This window comes from Hyla sarda, chromosome 4 (assembly GCF_029499605.1).
Source record: "Hyla sarda isolate aHylSar1 chromosome 4, aHylSar1.hap1, whole genome shotgun sequence".
Classification (NCBI taxonomy): domain Eukaryota; kingdom Metazoa; phylum Chordata; class Amphibia; order Anura; family Hylidae; genus Hyla; species Hyla sarda.
This window is the reverse complement of record NC_079192.1, coordinates 215,845,811-215,866,638: the sequence shown is the minus strand read 5'-3', so window position 1 is coordinate 215,866,638 and position 20,828 is coordinate 215,845,811. Positions and strand designations below refer to the sequence as shown.

At 41.4% G+C, this 20,828-nt stretch overlaps 1 protein-coding gene across 4 annotated transcripts in view; it reads left to right on the top strand.

Moving 5' to 3' along the window:
- The window catches only part of SLC26A5 (solute carrier family 26 member 5), a 110,180-nt gene that overhangs the window by 63,938 nt on the left and 25,414 nt on the right, over window positions 1–20,828 (top strand). For 3 of the 4 annotated variants that reach the window (XM_056573512.1, XM_056573510.1, XM_056573511.1), the window contains 8 exons: window positions 1,465–1,612; window positions 2,449–2,562; window positions 2,995–3,072; window positions 8,744–8,839; window positions 10,213–10,319; window positions 11,468–11,537; window positions 13,987–14,079; window positions 14,183–14,293. In XM_056573512.1, the coding sequence (XP_056429487.1) occupies window positions 1,465–1,612; window positions 2,449–2,562; window positions 2,995–3,072; window positions 8,744–8,839; window positions 10,213–10,319; window positions 11,468–11,537; window positions 13,987–14,079; window positions 14,183–14,293 (817 nt within the window). Of the gene's footprint in view, window positions 1–1,464; window positions 1,613–2,448; window positions 2,563–2,994; window positions 3,073–8,743; window positions 8,840–10,212; window positions 10,320–11,467; window positions 11,538–13,986; window positions 14,080–14,182; window positions 14,294–20,828 lie in introns of those variants that run through there. The other variant, XM_056573513.1, reaches the window with a different exon arrangement.

The window sequence follows — 20,828 nt, the reverse complement described above, 5'->3', positions numbered from 1 at the left end:
TTGTGCTCTAGTAGCTCCAGCTTAACTAAAAAAAATAAAGTTACATTTTTGAAGTAACAATTTCAACTACATCAATGTCAGAAATTAAGGTATTCCAGCAGAACAGTGCCTGGGGCATCACCCTGGTTCTACCGTCTTTTCTTTCTTTCTGTAGTGCATCCTGGTGCCATCTCTTCCTCTGGTAAGTAGTGCAAAGACACTCAGCCATCTGCATAAGTAAAGAAAATTTTTTTCCAGACCACCACATATTCTTCCATGTGTTCATTGTAGGTAGTTTTAGCAGTAGATAGGGATCAGTATAGGCACTTTGAACAGTCTACAGCTATACAGCATGCTGTGTATTCTGAAACTCTTCTGTTACAGCCAGCGCTAACTTTTTTTTTTTTTTTTTTAGCAATTTGTGCTACAAAAGTTCTTCTATGGAATATACCCAGAAGGGCTAACCTACGCTATCCAAATGCATCACAGATCATGACTTTGTCACCAGTTCAGCGGTTTTTTGCCTTGGGCCACTTTTGTTGATATTAACAACTGAATACTGGAACATTGGAGATCCTCTGACCCAGTCATCTTGCCATCACGGTTTGGCCCTTGTCATAGTTGCTCAGATTCTTACACTTGCAGGGTACATTTATTTAAGGGGTAGTCCAGCTAAAAACAACTAATCCCCTATCCACAGGATAGGGGATAAGTGTCTGATTGCGGGGGGTCAGTCTGCTGGGATTCTATGGATAGGAGGTAAGTTGTTTTTTTTTGCCGGCTACCCCTTTAATTCTGGATATGTTATCAAAGTGATAAAAAAATGCAGGATGTTGCAGCAACACAGACTGGTCAGCGGGCCCATGCTGAAACCTATCACCTGCTTAAAATGCCTACAAAGGGCAAGGGAGCACTTAAACTACACCCATGGAACTTTTGAAGAAGGGGGCCAAATTTAAGAATTACATTTAACATTGTTTGGATGGCTTGGTGTGTGCGTTGCTTACCTGAGAAAGAGATGGCACCAGGATACATATATAGGAACAGAAGGCAATCCAGTAGAGGCAGTATGATGTTCTGGGCAATGTTCTAACGGGAAAGCTTAAGTCCTGGCATTCATGTGGTTGTTGCTTTGACACATCCCACCTACCTGAAAGTTGTTGCACATCAGTTACTGTGTCATGGCCACAGTATTCCCAAATGGCAGTGGTCTATCTCAGCAGGATAATGCCCCCTACTACCCTACAAAAATTCTTTAAGAATAGTTTGAGATGGTTTTGAGAAGTCCTGAGGGGCCCATACCTTGACTGGTAAGAGCTGTTTTGACATAATGGTGGGGACCTAATATTAGGCAGGCTGTCTAATGTAACGGTTTAGTGTGTGTTTATTCACTATATCTACGTATGTACATACACACACATTGCTTTACTATCCATATTTTTATAACTAGATGTGTCAAGGTTAATGAGAATTGTTATTTTGCAGGTTTCGTCCCCCAGATCTCCCAGATGTTAGCCTATTTTCAGCAGTTTTTGTGGATGCAGTGGCTATAGCAGTTGTTGGATTTTCCATGACTATTTCAATGGCCAAAATATTTGCACTTAAACATGGATATGTAGTTAGTGGAAATCAGGTGGGTGTACAATGACATGTTGACATGAGCCTTTCAGGAGTTCATCAAAATAAAAGCACAAAAAAACCTTCTGTAAAGCACTGTTCATGCATCAGTACATTTATTTAGTTTACTTATTGGGACATTCATGCTATTGTCATTTTAACATGTATAAACCATAAATCCTTTAACTTAATGTGAGATATTTTTTAAGGTTGTTAATTTAGCTTAGTAAATTATAATTGACTAACATTGCCTTTCTCCCCAATGTCGATCTGACAAACGGATTACCTTTTAAAGGGGTTGTCCTAATAAACAAATACATCATTATTCAGTTATTGTATAGTGGAAATTAATACATCCCTAATATACTTTTTCACCATTGTAAGTTTTCATAATCTCTACTTGCTGTCCTGAGAAGAAATCTTAAAGGTGTTATCTGTGCTGTGTGTTTTATATGTGTTTGCTTAAGGGGTGGGTAGTTAAAAACAACACATTCTTACTGTCCTTGCTGCCATGCCACTGCTGGTATTATGAAGCTCTGATCCCTGTTGTGCTGCATTTTAAAAATGGCACCCGGATAACCAGCCCAGGACCTGACAAGTGAGGAGAACAGCGGTGTCTCATAGATCACAGAAATAACTTTAATCCGGGTGTGTGGTGACTGGTATCCAGTCACAGGGGCGGGAATATTCCAGTCACACTCACTGTTCCTTTTTCCTGACCATATTAGCTTTATTGACAGTAATATGTATTACTGTGTAAAGTGATTTAGAATATAATAGTGCTACATACTTTATATGGGCAACAATAGATTATTCTGCTGTTAAGGTTTCTTAATTGATTGTCATTTTCAGGAACTTATTGCACTAGGATTATGCAATTCTATTGGCTCTTTTTTCCACACCTTTGCTGTGACTTGTTCAATGTCTCGTAGTCTAGTTCAGGAGAGCACTGGGGGTCATACACAGGTATGTGTTGTTCATGTTTGTTTGTTTTTTCATACAAAATGTTACAAAACTATGTAATGGTTTAAAAAACAAAACAAAAAAAACAATTGCATGAGAATGCACACACTTCGTTTCCATCCTTGCCACACTCAGCTAGCTAGATGCATTAGAATTAAATGCCTCTTTTCTAATGCATCAATATAAAGAATATATGCTAATGACAGTCTCAAAATAATTGCTTGTTCCATGGTCCCTAATTTTTGTCTGCCCTAACCTTTTCCTATATATAAGAATACATGTTATTGTACATGGCCTCTAAGGGAGTAAGACATCAACAAAACTAAAATGAAAATCCTTTATTAAGATTTTTGGTTTTTACTTAAACAACCATTCAGGATTTCTATAAATATTGTTTGTGGAGTGGTTATGGTAATAATTGGCATATACAATTAGATTGCAGGTCTGTTGTCCTCTTTTATGGTGCTTTTGGTCATATTGGTCATTGGATACCTCTTTGAACCATTGCCACAGGTATGTAAATCTTGTCTTTTGTAAGTACTAGCCAATACTATACCTTTATTTCTTCTGTTACTATAAGCAGTAGACCTGGTGGAGATGTTTATTGTTAAGATGTGATTGGTACAAAGTTGTGAAAGGACTGTGGAAGAAATGGTGTTAAAGTCATTGATTTTCTGCAGGTTATAGAAAAGTCCTCTGGCAAAAAACTGTAATCCCTTAACCGCTATATATTGTGTATATATATATATACATCATAGTGGAAGGTAGTGATGGTTGCCAAGGCATCTGGAAGGAGAATTTGTACAAAAAAAAATACAGCTTGTCTTGCAAAAAAATAAGGCCTCACACAACTCTGTTGGTTGAAAAATAAAAATATGGCAACACAAAAAAAAGAGTGTTTGGAGATGGGGGGGGGGGGGTGAAAACTTCAATTTCAATCCAGGGATTAACATAAAAAAAAATTTAATGGGCAGTTTTTAGAAATATCACGTTTGGCCCAGCACACTGCTTCACTCACATAGGCCTTTGAAATAAAAGAGGACTTTCTTTTTATTGGGGTTTTTTCAGGTACCATATTGGTTTATCAAAAGAGAAACACCCCACAACTCCCCAAAAAAAAAAGACCCCATTTAAAAAACTGCACCCATCTAGAAATTTTATCTAGGGAGGTAGTGAACTGTTGACACCCAACAAACATTTCATAGACTTTATTACAATTAGGTTGTAAAAAGGAATATATTATGTAGTTGCAAGGGAAGGAGTTCCATTTTTAGTATAGATGTTGCTAAAATAGTTTTGGGGTGCCATGTCAGTTGTTAGTGTTAGTAAGCATTTTGAACCAACACATGTTTTTCAGAACTTGGCACTAAAATCATCGATCTTTGGCCAGATTCCACTTTTTTCCACCATTTTGGTTATCCCAGAACTACAACTTATTACCCAATTACAGGATCGGTGATAAGTGACTGGTGGAGGTCTGACAGCTGGAACCCCACCACCCATAACAATGGGGCCCTGATTGCCCTTGTTTGAGTGAAGCCATGGTTGTGTATGAGCACTACCATTTATTCAATCTCTTTGGAACTACTAAAAATAGCAGATAAGATAGTGGCACACACAGCCTGGCTCTCTTGAACAGCCTCATAGTGTGTAAATGAAGCAGCAGTCCAGTATGCATACTTCTACTCCATTTACAAAGCAGCTCTCAGAACCCCTATTTTTGTAATTAGTCAGATTCACAGTGGTCAGACCCCCACATTCACTTGTCACTTATCCTTTGGCACTTATCCTACGCCATGAATTGTTATCTTGGTAAAACTTTGCAAAGGTAGCCATAACGTTAACTATATTAGCTTTATTTTATTTTTCGATTCACGCTTGTTCTTTGCATGACTAGTTGTAATTTTCATTGGTACGAAAATGTATGACTGTAAGAATGTATGACTTGGTGATCAATTTCAAGTGTATTTAAAAAAAAATTTTTTAATTCTATAATTGTTTTTTATAATGGCGTTCACCATGCAATATAAATTACATGTTTTCTTTATTGTGCGGATTGGCATCTACTCCTCAGGATAAATAATATTTGAGTCTTTAGGGACATGGCAATACCTCTTTTATGTAAAGGGTTTTTTTTCATTGTTTTTGTTATAATATAAAAGGCCTTTACTGGAAAGGTGTTTGACAGCTGGCTTATGCCGCCAATCAAGTGGGCACTGCTACTGACCTTCAATTCAAATACAGAGAATGCGATTATAGATAAGTAAAAATTAGGAATTTACAGACCTGCTCAGACGTTTTTTTTTAGCTTATTTCAGTTTTTCATTATTCCAGCTTTATAGCATGTATTTCATGGGATAGGTGAACAGAGCCATTACATCCAAATCCATAGCTGAGTTCAACACTACGTTTCAAGGAGGATGCCCTTAATCTTGCACCTGATTAAGGGGATCCTCCCTGAAACATAGCATTGGACTCAGCTATGGACGCATCCTCTGTATTAGAATTGAGAACAAGGTGGAGCTCTGTAGACAGAGAGACTTTGCCTTAAAGGGGTATTCTGGTGGAAAATTATTTTTTTCAATCAATTGGTGCCGGAAAGTTAAACAGATTTGTAAATTACTTCTTTTAAAAAATCTTTATCCTTCCAGTACTTTTAAGCAGCTGTATGCTACAAAAGAAATTCTATGCTTTATACATTTTTTTTGTCTTGTACACAGTGCTCTCTGCTGACACCTGATGCCCATATCAGGAACTGTCCAGAGCAGGAGAAAATCCTCATAGCAAACCTATGCTGCTCTGGACAGTACGTGACACGGACAGAGGTGTCAGCAGAGAGCAATGTGGACAAGACAAAAAAATTCAAAAAGCAAAGAATTTCCACTGCAGCATACAGTTGCTAAAAAGTACTGGAAGGATAAAGATTTTTATATAGAAGTAATTTACAAATCTGTTTAACTTTCTGGCACCAGTTCATTTAGAAGAAAAAGTTTTCCACCGGAGTATCCCTTTAAGGCTATCTTAAAGAGTATCTGTGTACCGTATATACTCGAGTATAAGCCGAGGCCCCTAATTTCACCCCAAAATCCCAGGAAAAGTTATTGACTCGAGTATAAGCCTAGGGTGGGAAATACATCATCCCCCCCCCTGTCATCATCCAGACCCCCGTCATTAACATCCTCATCATTATCACCCTGTCATCATCATCACCTGTCATCATCCCCTTGTCATCATCCCCTTGTCATCATCCCCCCCCCCTTCATCATCCCCTTGTCATCATCCCCACCCCCCTTCATCATCCCCTTGTCATCATCCCCCACCCCCCTTCATCATCCCCTTGTCATCATCCCACACACCCCCTTCATCATCCTCTTGTCATCATCCTCTTGTGAACTATCCGCCCTCAGTGGTCTTCAACCTGCGGACCTCCAGAGGTTTCAAAACTACAACTCCCAGCAAGCCCGGGCAGCCATCGGCTGTCCGGGCTTGCTGGGAGTTGTAGTTTTGAAACCTCTGGAGGTCCGCAGGTTGAAGACCACTGCGGCCTTCGACATCATCCAGCCCCCTCTCACACCCTTTAGTTCTGTACAGTACTCGCCTCCGCTCGGCGCTGGTCCGGTGCTGCAGGACTGTCCGGTGGGGAGGTCGTCCGGTGGGATAGTGGTTCCAGGCTGCTATCTTCACCGGGGGCGCCTCTTCTCCACGCTTCAGGCCCAGAATAGAGGCGTTGCCTTGACGATGACGCAGAAGGACGTTGGTAATGAACGTACCTCTGCGTCGTCGTCAAGGCAACGTGACTATTCTGGGGCCGGGCCCGAAGCGCTTAGAAGAGGCCTCCCCGGTGAAGATAGCAGCCCGGAACCACTATCCCATCGGATGACCTCTTCACCGAACAGTCCTGCAGCACCGGACCAGCGCCGAGCGGAGGCAGGTACTATACAGAACTAAAGGGGGTGAGAGGGGGCTGGATGATGTCGAAGGCCGCAGTGGTCTTCAACCTGCGGACCGCTAGAGGTTTCAAAACTACAACTCCCAGCAAGCCCGGACAGCCGATGGCTGCCCGGGCTTGCTGGGAGTTGTAGTTTTGAAACCTCTGGAGGTCCGCAGGTTGAAGACCACTGCGGGTGGAGAGTTCACTCGAGTATAAGCCGAGGGGGGTGTTTTCAGCACGAAAAATCGTGCTGAAAAACTCGGCTTATACTCGAGTATATACGGTATATACTTAGCGTACGATGATGGTAACTGTACAGTTACATCATTGTACGCTAAGGGATTAATTACGGTATGTGCTTGCTTTTTGCTTCACAATAAATATTTTTTTGTGTGTTTTTTAGTTTTTATTTTTTTTATTTTTTTATTTTGAATGTTGCTAAATAAAATCCAATATAAAATCCTGCTATACTAGCCAAAAGGATTTATTAAAAGGTGCTTACAGGCCAAAATGCATTAGCAGCCAATCACAGCTCAACTTTAATTTTACTAGAGCAGTGTGAGAAATGAAAACTGATCTGTGATTGGTTACTATAGGCAAATCACTTTTTTGTCTAAGGCTAGGTTCACACTACGTTTTGTAACTAGGGTTCCCGTATACGGCTGGGAGGAGGGGGGCGGGGCTTAATCGCGGCGTCCGCACTCAGCCGTATAGGGGAACCGTATTTAATGCATGTCTATGAGCCAACCGGAGTGAACCGCAGCCTCCGGTCTGCTGCTTTTTCAGCCGTATGCGGTTTCCCGATAGGAGGCAAAAACGTGGTCGACCGCGTTTTTGCCTGCGGTCGGGAAACCGCATACGGCCGAAAACGCAGCCGACCGGAGGCTGCGGTTCACTCCGGTCGGCTCATAGACATGCATTAAATACGGTTCACCTATACGGCTGAGTGCGGGCACCGCGATTAAGCCCAGCCATATACGGGAGCCATAGTTACAAAACGTAGTGTGAACCCAGCCTTATACAGATTAATAAACCTGGGCCACTGACTGCACAAGCTTCTTTTCAGTTTTTATTGAACATACTGTAAATATCTCAGTATATTGCTAATAGAAAAATGGCCAGAAAGTACAGCAATGAAAAAAAAATCTGTAGGGTAGAAAAAGTACTTCTTCACTAATATTTCAGGGAACTTGAAATTAAATTTTTTGCCAATTCGGGTAGAAGAAACAGGCATGGTCTCACATCTACAATCTTGTATAATGATCGGATTGCTTCTCAGAATAATATCAAAAACTAACAGGTTGTTAGTATACATTTTTGATCAAAAAGTACAAGCCCACTCGCCACGTCAAGGCCACCTATTTAGAGTGGGTCCCTAACGTCCCTAGCATAAAATGGCGTAGCACTGGGCGGCGACCACCACCGCCGCGACACCAGTGCCCACGGGGGGAACGACCCACTGGCAGAGCAGCCCCAATGCCACTCAAACCAGTCTATGGGTCGCACCTCCCCACCAACACGGCGCCAGCAACGGACGCCGCACAGCACTACACCAGTGTGAACAAGGTTTTTGCCAATGTTCCCATGTATTGTTTTAAACAGTTTTTTCACCCTGCTGAAAAAATAGACTAAAAGCAAAAAATGGCGTTTTAAAGGGGCACTCCGTCCCTAGACGTCTTATCCCCTTATCCCGTGCGATCTCCCTGCTGCACCTGATGTTTGTTTAGAGTGTCAGGGGCATCGCCGGAGGCTCGTGACATCACAGCCACACCCCCTCAGTGCAAGTCTATGGGAGGGGGCGTGATGGGCATCACACCCCCTCCCATAGACTTGCATTGAGGGGGCATGGCAGTGATGTCACGAGCCTCCGCCCCGCATTGCCAGTCATCCGGCACGGAGCAATGCGGGGCCCCCCAGTGGCGGGACCCCCCGCGATTGGGGATAAGATGTCTAGGGGTGGAGTACCCCTTTAAGAACATACGTCCGGAAATATAAACAGAATAAACTTTAACCTACAGAACTGATTGATCTACAGTTCACAATGTATTTGGCATCTCTCTGGGATTGGCCATTACTCCTTTTTTCCGTCCCGTTTTTGAAAGCCACATGCTGTTTTGAACATTCCCTCTTGAAGTCAGTGGAGGAGGCAAACAAGTTTTTTGAAGCATGTTTTCACCCATGTGAACATACACTAAGGGTGATTTGTTAAACTTCTTGTCTGGTCAAATAACATTAATTATATTGCTATTCTAGACAGCTTTAGCAGCGATAGTGATGGTGAACTTAAAAGGAATGTTCAAGCAGTTTGCTGATATCCCACATTTATGGAGAACAAGTAGACTAGAACTGGTAAGTGTGAACATAAATTAGCAGTCTTATAACCATTTCCACATTGCATTTTAACAATCTCTCCTGCTGAGGATTGGTGTCAGACTATTTTAAATGTGTGGATGCAGCATATTGCTAAACTGTTAGAAGATATCGTCACTGCACTAAGCATATATTCATAATCTTAAAATTGAGGTCATTATTTCTGTCAGTGGAGGGTTATTTAAAGGGGTATTCCAGGCAAAAACATCTTATCCCTTATCCAAAGGATAGGATAAGATGTCTGATCGCAGGGGGCCAGCAGCTGGGAACCCCCGCGATCTCCCTGCAGCACCTGCATTCTATGCGGGGCTGTGTCTCCAGTTTCGGAAACATCCGGGTTTCCAGGACTGGGGGCGTGATGTCATGGCACGCCCCCTCCATTCATGTCTATGGGAGGGGGCGTGACGGCCATCACGCCCCCTCCCATAGACATGAATGGATAAGCTGACTTGTAGGCAGGACTAATGGCATTATAGATGAGCTTTGTACACCTCACATAAACTAAAATGTATTGATGCAGATTGTCATAGGGATGCAAAGTGGCCTATAGCACTGAACTGTGAACCAAGCATCCTGGTTTCAATACCTGCTCTGTGTGACCTTGAGCAAGTCACTTTATCTCCCTTTGCCTCAGGTACTTAGAATGTAAGATTCTTGGGATTGCCTTAGTAAATGTGTTCCATATATATGCAAAACAATCTAATAGTAAGAACCAAACATTTTTGCATAGCTATAAAACAAAAATGGCCCATAGCCAAAAATGTGATAATTTACATTTTTCAACCTGAACCCTGTTATATATGAAAGTTAAGTCGGAGACAGGCCGAGTTGGAAGATGAGCAGTATCTCTCCCCACACATTGTTACCCAGATTTATTTAAATATGTGAGAGAAAAACTAGAGATTTTGCCTATAATAACCATACCAGTTCAGCTTTTATATCTTAACGAGCTGTGGTAAAGTATAAGCTGAGCTATGATTGGTTGTTATGGGCAAAATCTCTCCAGTTTTTCTCACACACAGTCTTATTTTTTTTCATATCCTCTGCAGTTTTTTTTTTTTTACTTCACAAATTGTTTACACGGTTAACTTTTAAGCAAAAATATATTTTTTTATGAAAAGAAAGTAAACTCGGAGCCAACATCAAACACAAGGCATTTTCTGCACAGTGACTAAATTGTACATATTAATATATTTGGCATGATCATGCATGTAGATATTCAATATTTCTCTGTCAGATTTTACATGTAATGTCCAGCATATATTTCATAATTATTCTGTTACAGCTATTTGTCATGTTAGAAACCTTTTTTTTTTTTCCTACTTTGTATAACACATTCTTGCACTTTTCAGGCAATTTGGGTGGTGTCGTTTTTGGCCTCTGTTTTGCTTGGTCTTGACTACGGTCTGCTTGTTGCAGTGGCATTTGCCATCATAACAGTGGTCTACCGGACACAAAGGTTTGAATTTACCATTTATATGCCGTTCTTGAGAAAGTGCACATGCTAGTGTCTTAAGCTAATGTCTGGTTTACACTGGGCATTTCTCATTATGTTTGCGGAGTGATTGTAACGCTAACTGTCCATTGTGAATAATAATGAGAAATGATAATTCTGTTGTTTAGCACCGAACTTAATTGATCGTGCCTTTGTTAAAAAATTATTATAGACAACATAATTAGATAATGAAAACCTAGCTTGTAACCTAGCCATTTACAAGAAGCATTGCTGCCTAGTGCATGGCTTCAGCAAGAGCAATTGCTGCAAAAACAATGACACTGCTCTTCACCATCTAAAAGGAATGTTCTGATGGAAATGAACATTGAATCCTTGCATAAGTTTTTAAACCACCCACTGTTAATTAAAAAAGTTTGGCTCTCTGTCCTTGACTTGTGAAGATATTTTCAGATTCCTATGGACATGTTCATTGTGTGCACCAGGAGCTTCCCTGATGTGTGCTTCAAAAGCAATGTGAACTCTCCTGCCCTTCCATCTAGGTTATTACTTTCATAATTAACAGGAATGTTTATTAAAAACTACTTTTGACATGTTGCTTAGACGTGTCAAAAGTTGTTGATCACATCGGGTCTCACTCCTAAGACCCTGGGAAGCGAGTAGTATTATGCTCCACCTGCTGGCCAGCAGATCAGTCTTTTTCTCTGCATTGAAGTCCATGCCGAGAAAAGGTCGGAGCTGCTGAGCTGGCCTGGGAGTGGAGTATATTGGGAATGAAGTATTTATTTAGCATTTTCAAAAAAGAACATACAAAACAAGATATAAAATATACTCCATAAGTCACAAGGCAAGGCCTAAACATTGTGAACAAGAGAAACTGCAGTAAGTGCAAACAGCAGCATAAGGCAAACTTTTGACATGTCTAAGCAACGTATCAAAAGTAGTTTTTAATGACAGTTTTTAACGCTTTAAGACATCCCATTCAAATTGTTCCATCATCTACAACATTTATCTAGTAGTATATATTGGGGAACTGCAATTTATGCCATCTATTTATACACTGGCATTGTTTAACTTTCACTTGAGAAGTGAAATGGAAGCTTATATGTAAGTTTAATATGAGATGATCGTGTTTTTCTTTTCTTTTTTTTTAGTCCACAGTACAGAATTCTTGGACAGGTTCCAAATACAGATATATATTGTGATAAAGAAGAATATGAGGAGGTATGGATCTTACTGTATTGTGAACCCCTAGGTCAATCTGAATTTTCACTAATAGAAATTTAGGATTGTAGATGAAGTTATCTAGCAGTGACTGTTAGGCCTCTGAAAGGGGCCAGTATTAAAAAAAAATAAATGCCTAGAGGCAGGACTTTGGGTACAAAAAAAAAACTGTATTCCCACCTCAGATGGTCAGTGTGTAACAGTGCAGTCAATCACTGGCCTCAGGATGCAGAAAAAGACTACTGAGGCCAGTGACTGGATGCAGTGTCATATACTCAATGTATGGGACATCAGTGCAGCACTTCTGGTAGAAAACACAGAACTAACTGAGAGTTGTCCAGGCTTTCCTTTATTTTTCACCCTGGTCCATGCCTATGGCCAAAAAAGTTCTTGAAGTATGGGAACATCTTCATGGGCTTTTCTTAGCCTTAACTTTAGCCAGATAACTTGGCTTTAGCCAGTTTTGAATGGAGCAGCGGTCCACAGACTAATACTGCAATTAACCTCTATGAGTTTGCCAAAGGTAACAGAGTACAGGGTTGGGCTATATTCTGCAGTTATACAGAATTTGAATGGGGCAGTATTGTGCACACTGCTGCGTGATTGGTGGTGGTCCAGTAGCTAGACTCTCACCAATCAAATACCTTTTAAGTTGGGCACATGATAAACAGGAAATGTTATTTTTTTGATGGCTGGCTGCATTGTAAGTTGATGCTGTATTCAAATTACAATGGCCGCTGAAAGCCAATCATAAGTTGAATCGATTTTATGTGTTGATGCCATTGAATCCAGGGGGTTACTCTATTGTGTAGCTGCAAGAGAACAATGCATTATAAGCAGGAACTATTTGCACAATTTATGTGAAACAAATATTTTTATGAACAGCTTATTTGTCGTAAATCCAGGAAATACTACTCACAGAACCCATAAAATCCCAGGCTCCTCAAATCACAAACCCCTCACTGCTAGAATCCTATTAAAACATAACTTTTATTGAACAAGTCTAAAAATAAGAATAAATGTTTATACAATAAATCTCACCTAAATGACACCACCCCTTACTATAAGGAGGTATATAACTATAGCGGATAACCCAAATTGTCTGAACAAACCAAAACTAAATTTTCAGAAAGCATATGCCACAACTTGATAGCAAAATATCTAAGTCCAACTCTTTTCTGACAACTTTCCCTGGCTTCTACATTCATGTCACATTCTTTATCCCTTTTGGTTGTTTCATCAGCCATCTTTTTTTATATGTTTTTTTGCTCTAGCTCTTCATGTTCATTTGCTCTGGTTCCTCGTGTTGATTATTTTTGCTCCACTTTCCCTTTCTTCTGTCTATTCTTATAAAGGGAAGAACTGGTCCCTTTATAACCTACTGCACCCTATGCTTATTTGTTGCTTTATTCCTCCAGATGGAGCATTCACACTAAAAAAAGACAACCACAACACTTTCCCTTTATTTAGGTCCTTTCGCACCCTATTGATACCTGCTATATCATTTTTTCTATTGAATAATCTATACACAAAGTAATTTCTCCTATTTCCTCAGCATGTTTCTGTTGCTGTAACGCAACGTCATCACGGGGAACGAAGTGCATATTCTACTGTACAAAAATTGTGCGTTCAAAACAAAAACGAAACCGAGACCTAAGAAATAGTGGAACGTGTATGGCGTTCTGCACACACAGCAACTTATTTTAATAGCTAATTTTTTATTTTTAGACTTATTAGGAAATAACTTTTATTGTGCAGGAGTCTAGCAGTGATGTGTTTTTGTTATGAACAGCCCTGCCTACTGATCGCACTAATGCTAGATTTTGAAAGAGAAGACAAAAGCAAAACTTGAAAGGGTTGCCTAGTTGTCTTAACTTGTATCGTAATGCACCATCAACAGGAAATATTGAAACAAACCTATTAGCAAATCTTATGTGGATATGTTTTGTTAATAGCAGATTTTAGGTCAACTCTGTTATTAAAGGGCATTTCTGGGACTTCAAAATTTTTTTAACAAACTTTTAGAATACAAAATTATTATTTTCTCTATTATTAACTATAATTGTTGTCCTTGATGGCTGCGATCACTTCTGTGTCCAGATTAACTGCAAATTACGTAGGATAAAGATGAGTCATTGTTTATTATTTAAAATATATTTTTGTAAACCTAAAATATATAAATATATATCTGTAACCCTAGAAAACATGTTACAGTTTCATAGTCATTGAATGACCAGTTTTCACACCAGTTTGCTTCTACTTCACCACTTTGCTTTCTTATTGTTTGTGTCGCAATTTTATCTTTGGACACACTGATTTTTCAGTCTTCCGTTAACATATTATCCCACCATTTTTTTTATTTTTTATTTTTTTATTGATTTTTATTCACTTTAGAAAGCATGTAACATATTCTCCAGATTTTTATAACAAAATGTTTTTCTTTTCCTAGATTAAAGAATACCCTGGTATAAAGATATTCCAGGCCAACACATCTTTGTACTTTGCAAACAGTGATCTCTATGTCTCTGCTCTGAGGAAAAAGGTATAGTGCATTATAGATGGATTTTAATAAATGGATTAGATATAAAATATGGCTTTAAAATATTTTATTGGGAAGTAAATACTCTGTATGTTACCTTTTGTAGACTGGAATAGATCCTGGTGCAATATTGATTGCAAAGAAAAAGGCTCAGAAGAGACATGCCAAAGAAATAAAGAAGTCTACTAGAAATGAAAGAAGAGCAGTTTTAAAGCTTGTAAGTCACTGATGTACATGCTAGGCTGGAGATTAATGCTGCACAAGTCTAGGACTCTTATTTCTTGGATGTTGAATATTTATTGTGCTGAATACTAGAAGGATGAATTTAATAGACACTATATATAGTCATGGCAGTAAATATTGTCACCTCCTGAAATTTTTCAAGAAAATGAAGTATTTATCACAGAAAAGGATTGCAGTAACACACGTTTTGCTATACACATGTTTATTCCATTTGTGTGTATTGGAACTAAACCAAAAAAGGGAGGAAAAATAGCAAATTGGACATAATGTCACACCAAACTCCAAAAATGGGCTGGGCAATATTATTAGCACCCTTTCAAAATTGTGGAAAAATAAGATTGTTTCAAGCATGTGATGCTCCTTTAAACTCACCTGGGGCAAGTAACAGGTGTAGGCAATATAAAAATCACACCTGAAAGCAGATAAAAAAGGAGAGACGTTCACTTAGTCTTTGCATTGTGTGTCTGTGTGTGCCACACTAAGCATGGACAACAGAAAGAGGAGAAGAGAACTGTCTGAGAACTTGAGAACCAAAATTGGTGAAAAATATCAACAATCTCAAGGTTGCAAGTCCATCTCCAGAGATCTAGATTTGCCTTTGTCCATAGTGCGCAACATTATCAAGAAGTTTGCAACCCATGGCACTGTAGCTGATCTCCCTGTGCATGGACGGAAGAAAAAAAATTGATGAAAGTTCTCAACGCAGGATAGTCCGGATGGTAGATAAGCAGCCCCAAACAAGTTCCAAAGATATTCAAGCTGTCCTGCAGGCTTAGGAATTATCAGTGTCAGCGCGAACTATCCATTGACTTTTAAATGAAGTGAAACGCTATGGCAGGAGACCCAGGAGGACCCCACTGCTGACACAGACATAAGAAAGCAAGACTACATTTTGCCAAAATGAATTTAAGTAAGCCAAAATCCTTCTGGGAAAACTTCTTGTGGACAGATGAGACCAAGATAGAGCTTTTTTGTAAAGCACATCATTCTACTGTTTACCGAAACGGATTGAGGCCTACAAAGAAAAGAACACAGTACCTACAGTGAAATATAGTGGAGGTTAAATGATGTTTTGGGGTTGTTTTGCTGCCTCTGGCACTGGGTGCCTAAAATGTGTGCAAGGCATCATGAAATCTGAGGATTACCAACGGATTTTGGGTCGCACTGTGCAGCCCAGTGTCAGAAAGCTGGGTTTGCGTCCGAGATCTTGGGTCTTCCAGCAGGACAATGACCCCAAACATACGTCAAAAAGCAGCCAGAAATGGATGGTAACAAAGCGCTGGAGAGTTCTGAAGTAGCCAGCAATGAGTCCAGATCTAAATCCCATTGAACACCCTTCCAATAAGAGAGACCTGGAGCAGTTTTCAAAGGAAGAGTGGTCCAACATTCCGGCTGAGAGGTGTAAGAAGCTTATTGATGGTTATAGGAAGGGACTGATTTCAGTTATTTTTTCCAAAGGGTGTGCAGCCAAATATTAAGTTAAGGGTGCCAATAATTTGGCCAGCCCATTTTTGGAGTTTGGTGTGACATTATGTCCAATTTGCTTTTTTTCCCTCCTTTTTTGGTTTAGCTCCAATACACACAAAGGGAATAAAGATGTGTTACTGCAATCCTTTTCTGTGAGAAATACTTAATTTTCTTGAAAAATGTCAGGGGTGCCAACATTTAAGGCCATGACTGTAGTTGTTAGTTCATACCCAGCTTACTTACAGCCATATTTAAGGATGCAAGAGGTGGGATCTTTTTAAACATATTGGCCCTCATTTACAAAGACTGGAGTGTCGGTTAGGTTTTTTTTTTCAGTGTACTCGTCTTTTTTTCCTTTGTGATTTACTAATCTGTCGCCCAATTTCCCTTTCTTTTTGTCGCAGTTTTTTTTTCTGTCGCACAAAATGTATTCTGTGTGACAGAAAAAATTCTCTGCAAATTCTGACTACATTAGTGCTTGTACTACTACCCCCATCATGGAACAGGGTCTGCTCCATGTTAGGAGTAGTAGTACAGGGGCTGAGGGATTGATCGCACCGGGTCTCACTTCTGAGACCCGATCCGATCAGATGTTATTAAGCAGGGGAGCGGGGGGCACGTTCCGATCCCTTGCAATGTACTGTAAACTTTCATTTTTAAATTCCCCACCAGGAGCCCTGAATGGCTGGGACCGAGGAGCCAATCAGGGCTCCTGGCAGAGATTTTAATTTAGAAGCGCTGTGGTGGGCAAAGATGTATAGAATCGCTGGGGGGGGTATATATCTGGCCCCTCCAGCGTTTCTATATATCTTTCCCCCTGCTGCGCTACATCAAACTTAGTGCCCGCTGCGCTTGAATAAATGTACTGCCCCCCCAGCGCTATTATATATCTATACTGACCCCCGCTGCGCATATACTGACCCCCGCTGCGCATATTTAAATATATACTGCCCCCCCAAGCTGCGCATATTAATCTTCATGTTCTCACTCCCCTGGCTGCCAATGAATGAAAACTCTTTTAGCGGGGGAGCGGAGGGCTGCTGCCCGCTCTCGCTGCTAAGAGTTTGTCATTCATAGTGGGCAGCAGCTGCATATCATGCTGTGGCGGTCAGACATATGGATATATGTCTGACCCTCGCAGCATGCATAAACAAATGCCGGCTCACCGCTATGAATGACAAGTAAGCTATTGGCAGCAGCAGCGGGAGCCTCCGCTCCCTGCACTGCTTTACTTGTCATTCATAGCAGTGAGCCGGCACCTGTATATATAGATGCGCGGTAGGGGTCAGACATATGGATATATGTCTGACCCTCACAGCATCTATATATACAGGTGCCGGGTCACCGCTATGAATGACAAGTAAAGCAGTGCAGGGAGCGGAGGCTCGCTGCTGCTGCCAATAGCTTACTTGTCATTCATAGCGGTGAGCCGGCATTTGTATATGTATGCTGCGAGGGTCAGACATATATCCATATGTCTGACCCCCACAGCATGATGTGCAGCTGCTGCCCGCTATGAATGACAAACTCTTAGCAGCGAGAGCGGGCAGCAGCCCTCCGCTCCCCCGCTAATAGAGTTTTCATTCATTGGCAGCCAGGGGAGGGAGAACATGAAGATTAATATGCGCAGCTTGGGGGGGGGGGGGCAGTATATATATATAAATATGCGCAGTGGGGGTCAGTACATGCGCAGCGGGGGTCAGTATAGATATATAATAGCGCTGGGGGGGGGGCAGTACATTTATTCAAGCGCAGCGGGCACTAAGTTTGATATAGCGCAGCAGGGGGAAAGATATATAGAAACGCTGGAGGGGCCAGATATATACCCCCCCAGCGATTCTATACATCTTTGCCCACCACAGCGCTTCTATATTAAAACTCTGCCAGGAGCCCTGATTGGCTCCTCGGTCCCGGCCATTCAGGGCTTCCGGTGGGGAATTTAAAAATGAAAGTTTACAGTACATTGCAGGGGATCGGAACATGCCGCCCGCTCCCCTGCTTAATAACTTTTGATCGGATCGGGTCTCAGAAGTGAGACCCGGTGCGATCAATCCCTCAGCCCCTGTACTACTACCCCCAACATGGAACAGACCCTGTTCCATGCTGGGGGTAGCAGGATTTACTCAGTTTTGAGTAACTTCCCGACAGCTCTGAGCTGTCGGGTTTCTGTGAAGCAGAACTCACAGGTTTTCCTGTGAGTTTTCTTCCCACTCGGAGGGTTTTTTCAGGGCAGACCTACATTCCATAATTATTTAAGATTGGCGTAACTTAAGTGGTCTGACCTATCATGCCGCAGCAAAGGCTTGAAATTGTTCTGCTGTGGTGTTATACCGCTAGTTGCCTCTAGCCCATTGAAAAAGTCAAGTCACCAGTGAAACATCAGTGTGGCGATACTTTGATTTTTAATAATCTCCCGTGTTCAGCATAATGTCTGTCATATACAACATTAAATAGTACCTGTCATATCCCACAAAAAGTTATGTTACTGAGGGCCTGACGAAGTGCAGTTTGCGCGATACGGACCGTCGCCCAACACACTCCCCTTGTTCCTGTCCGCTCTCCCGCACTCCATGAGAACGGCAAGATTTTTTTGATGCAACAAAGAAGCTTTTCTCTATCAAAGACCGGGTGAGTGCTCCATCTTTCTATATCTTTGCATTGGATCTATATCTCGTTACCTATGTGAGCACCGAGAGGGTCTGACGGCTGCAAGAGTTACATGAATATTCCCATATGTGAAGTAACAGTGTTATCTCTGTGTTAGATACATATATTTTTGTGTTTAGCACCTATATTTCTCTCACAAATACCTTCTTTCTGTTGCTTACTTGGTTTTTAAGACCAAGTAGTTTCTATGTCTATCATTTTCTGCTGTTTGAATTTCTTGATATGTCTGTGTAGTGATTTGTCTTATTCAAAGCTCTGGTAGTAGCCATAGCCACCACTAGAGGGAGCTTACTGAATAGTACTGTACTTTATTATTGCTGTCAATCTTTGAAATCAGAATATAGTTAGGGACAGTTTTCTGGCCCTAGGTGAAAATTGGGGGCCCCAAATTTTATAATATTTTACCAACAACACAGTCACATAATATATTCTAGTCTATAATCTTTGTAAAGACTAGTATTACTAATAATACCACTATTTAAGGCCCAAATAATACTGCCACACCAGAAATACTACCTTTACTACTAAATAGCAACTGAATAATACCATTATACTGTTGCTGAATAAAATCACTATACAAAGACCAATATCCTCTCCCATACAGTGCCTTTATAGTGGTCAATACCAGCTCTACACTGTCTCTGTACACTGTATAAGTGATTGTCGTACATCCACTGACTCCCAGGTGAGGTTTACTGTGAATGGAGTTGTTCATCTTCTCGATTTTGCCGATATCTCCAATATGACTCCTCCTAGCTACAACGTGCAAAAACATTATAGGCTACTCACTTTACCAGCACCCTCTCCACCATTTCCCCACTTATACATACTTTTGAGCCATAGTTCCCCAAGGGGTAATAATGTCCCCTTATAATGCCCACTTATTAAGTAACACCCCACCCCCAGTGTAGGACAATGCATTTGGAAAGTTTCAGACCCTTTTACTTTTTTTTTAACCTGTTTTGTGTTGAGCCATTGTGCTAAAATAAAATAAAAATTTGTCTATGCCCCATACCCTATAATTAGAATGAGTAAACAGAACATTTTTGAAAATGTTTTTAAACGGAAAAACTAACATTTCTCAATGGCATAAGTATTCAAACCCCGTGTTATCACACTTGAAATTTAGTTCTGTGTCCCTCCCATTTCTCTTGATCTTCTCTGACATGTTTCTACACTTTGATTGGAGTCACATGTGGTAAATTAACCTGTTGGGGACGAAGGGCGTATGCATACACCCTTGCGTCCTGGTACTTAAGGACGAAGGGCGTATCCATACCGATCAGCAGGCACGCCGGTTGTCTAAGACACCCACAATCCCCCTGAAGGGATAGGAGTGAGGTGGCAGGGGTGCCACCCCTCCTATCCCTGCTATTGGTGGTCTAGACGCGACCACCAATAGCAGATCGGGGGCGGAGGGGGCTTTACTTTCATTTCCCCCCTCCTGCCCACCCTCAATAGGCGGGCCAGAACGGGGAAACGAAGAGGACCGGGCGCCGACGTCCACTTACCCGTCCGGAGGCAGCGGAGTGACAGTGATCGGCGGGCAGCGACGGAGGTCTGCGTGCGGCATGCGGCAGAAGAGAACGGCTCCCTGGATGCGATGGAAGCCGGTAAGTTGCCTAGCAACATCTAGAGGGATACAGTCTGAGACCACTATAGTGGTCTCTAGACTGTAGCCCTCCAGATGTTGCAAAACTACAACTCCCAGCATGCCCACACAGCTGTTTGCTGTCTGGGCATGCTGGGATTTGTAGTTTTGCAACATCTGGAGGTCCACAGTTTGGAGATCACTGTTCAGTGGTCTCTAAATTGTAGCACTCCAGATGTTGCAAAACTGAAAATCCCAGCATGCCCAAACAGCAAACAGCTGTCTCGGCATGCTGGGAGTTGTAGTTGCGAACCTCCAGCTGTTTCATAACTACATCTCCCAGCATGCCCTTCTGTGATCAGTACATGCTGGGAATTGTAGTTTTGCAACAGCTGGAGGCACACTGGTTGGAAAATCACTGAGTTAGGTAACAGAACCTAACTGAAGGTTTTCCAACCAGTGTGCCTCTAGCTGTTGCAAAACTACAACTTCCAGCATGCACGGTCTGTCAGTACATGCTGGGAGTTGTAGTTTTGAAACAGCTGGAGGTTTGCCCCCCATATGAACGTACAGGGTACATTCACAGAGGCAGGTTTACAGTAAGTTTCCTGCTTCAAGTATGAGCTGCGGCAAATTTTTCGCCGCAGCGCAAATTCCTACCGGGAAACTCACCGTAACCCGCCAGTGCGAATGTACCCTAAAAACACTACACTAACACATAATAAAGAGTAAAACACTACATATACACCCCCTTACACTGCCCCCCCCCCAATAAAAATGAAAA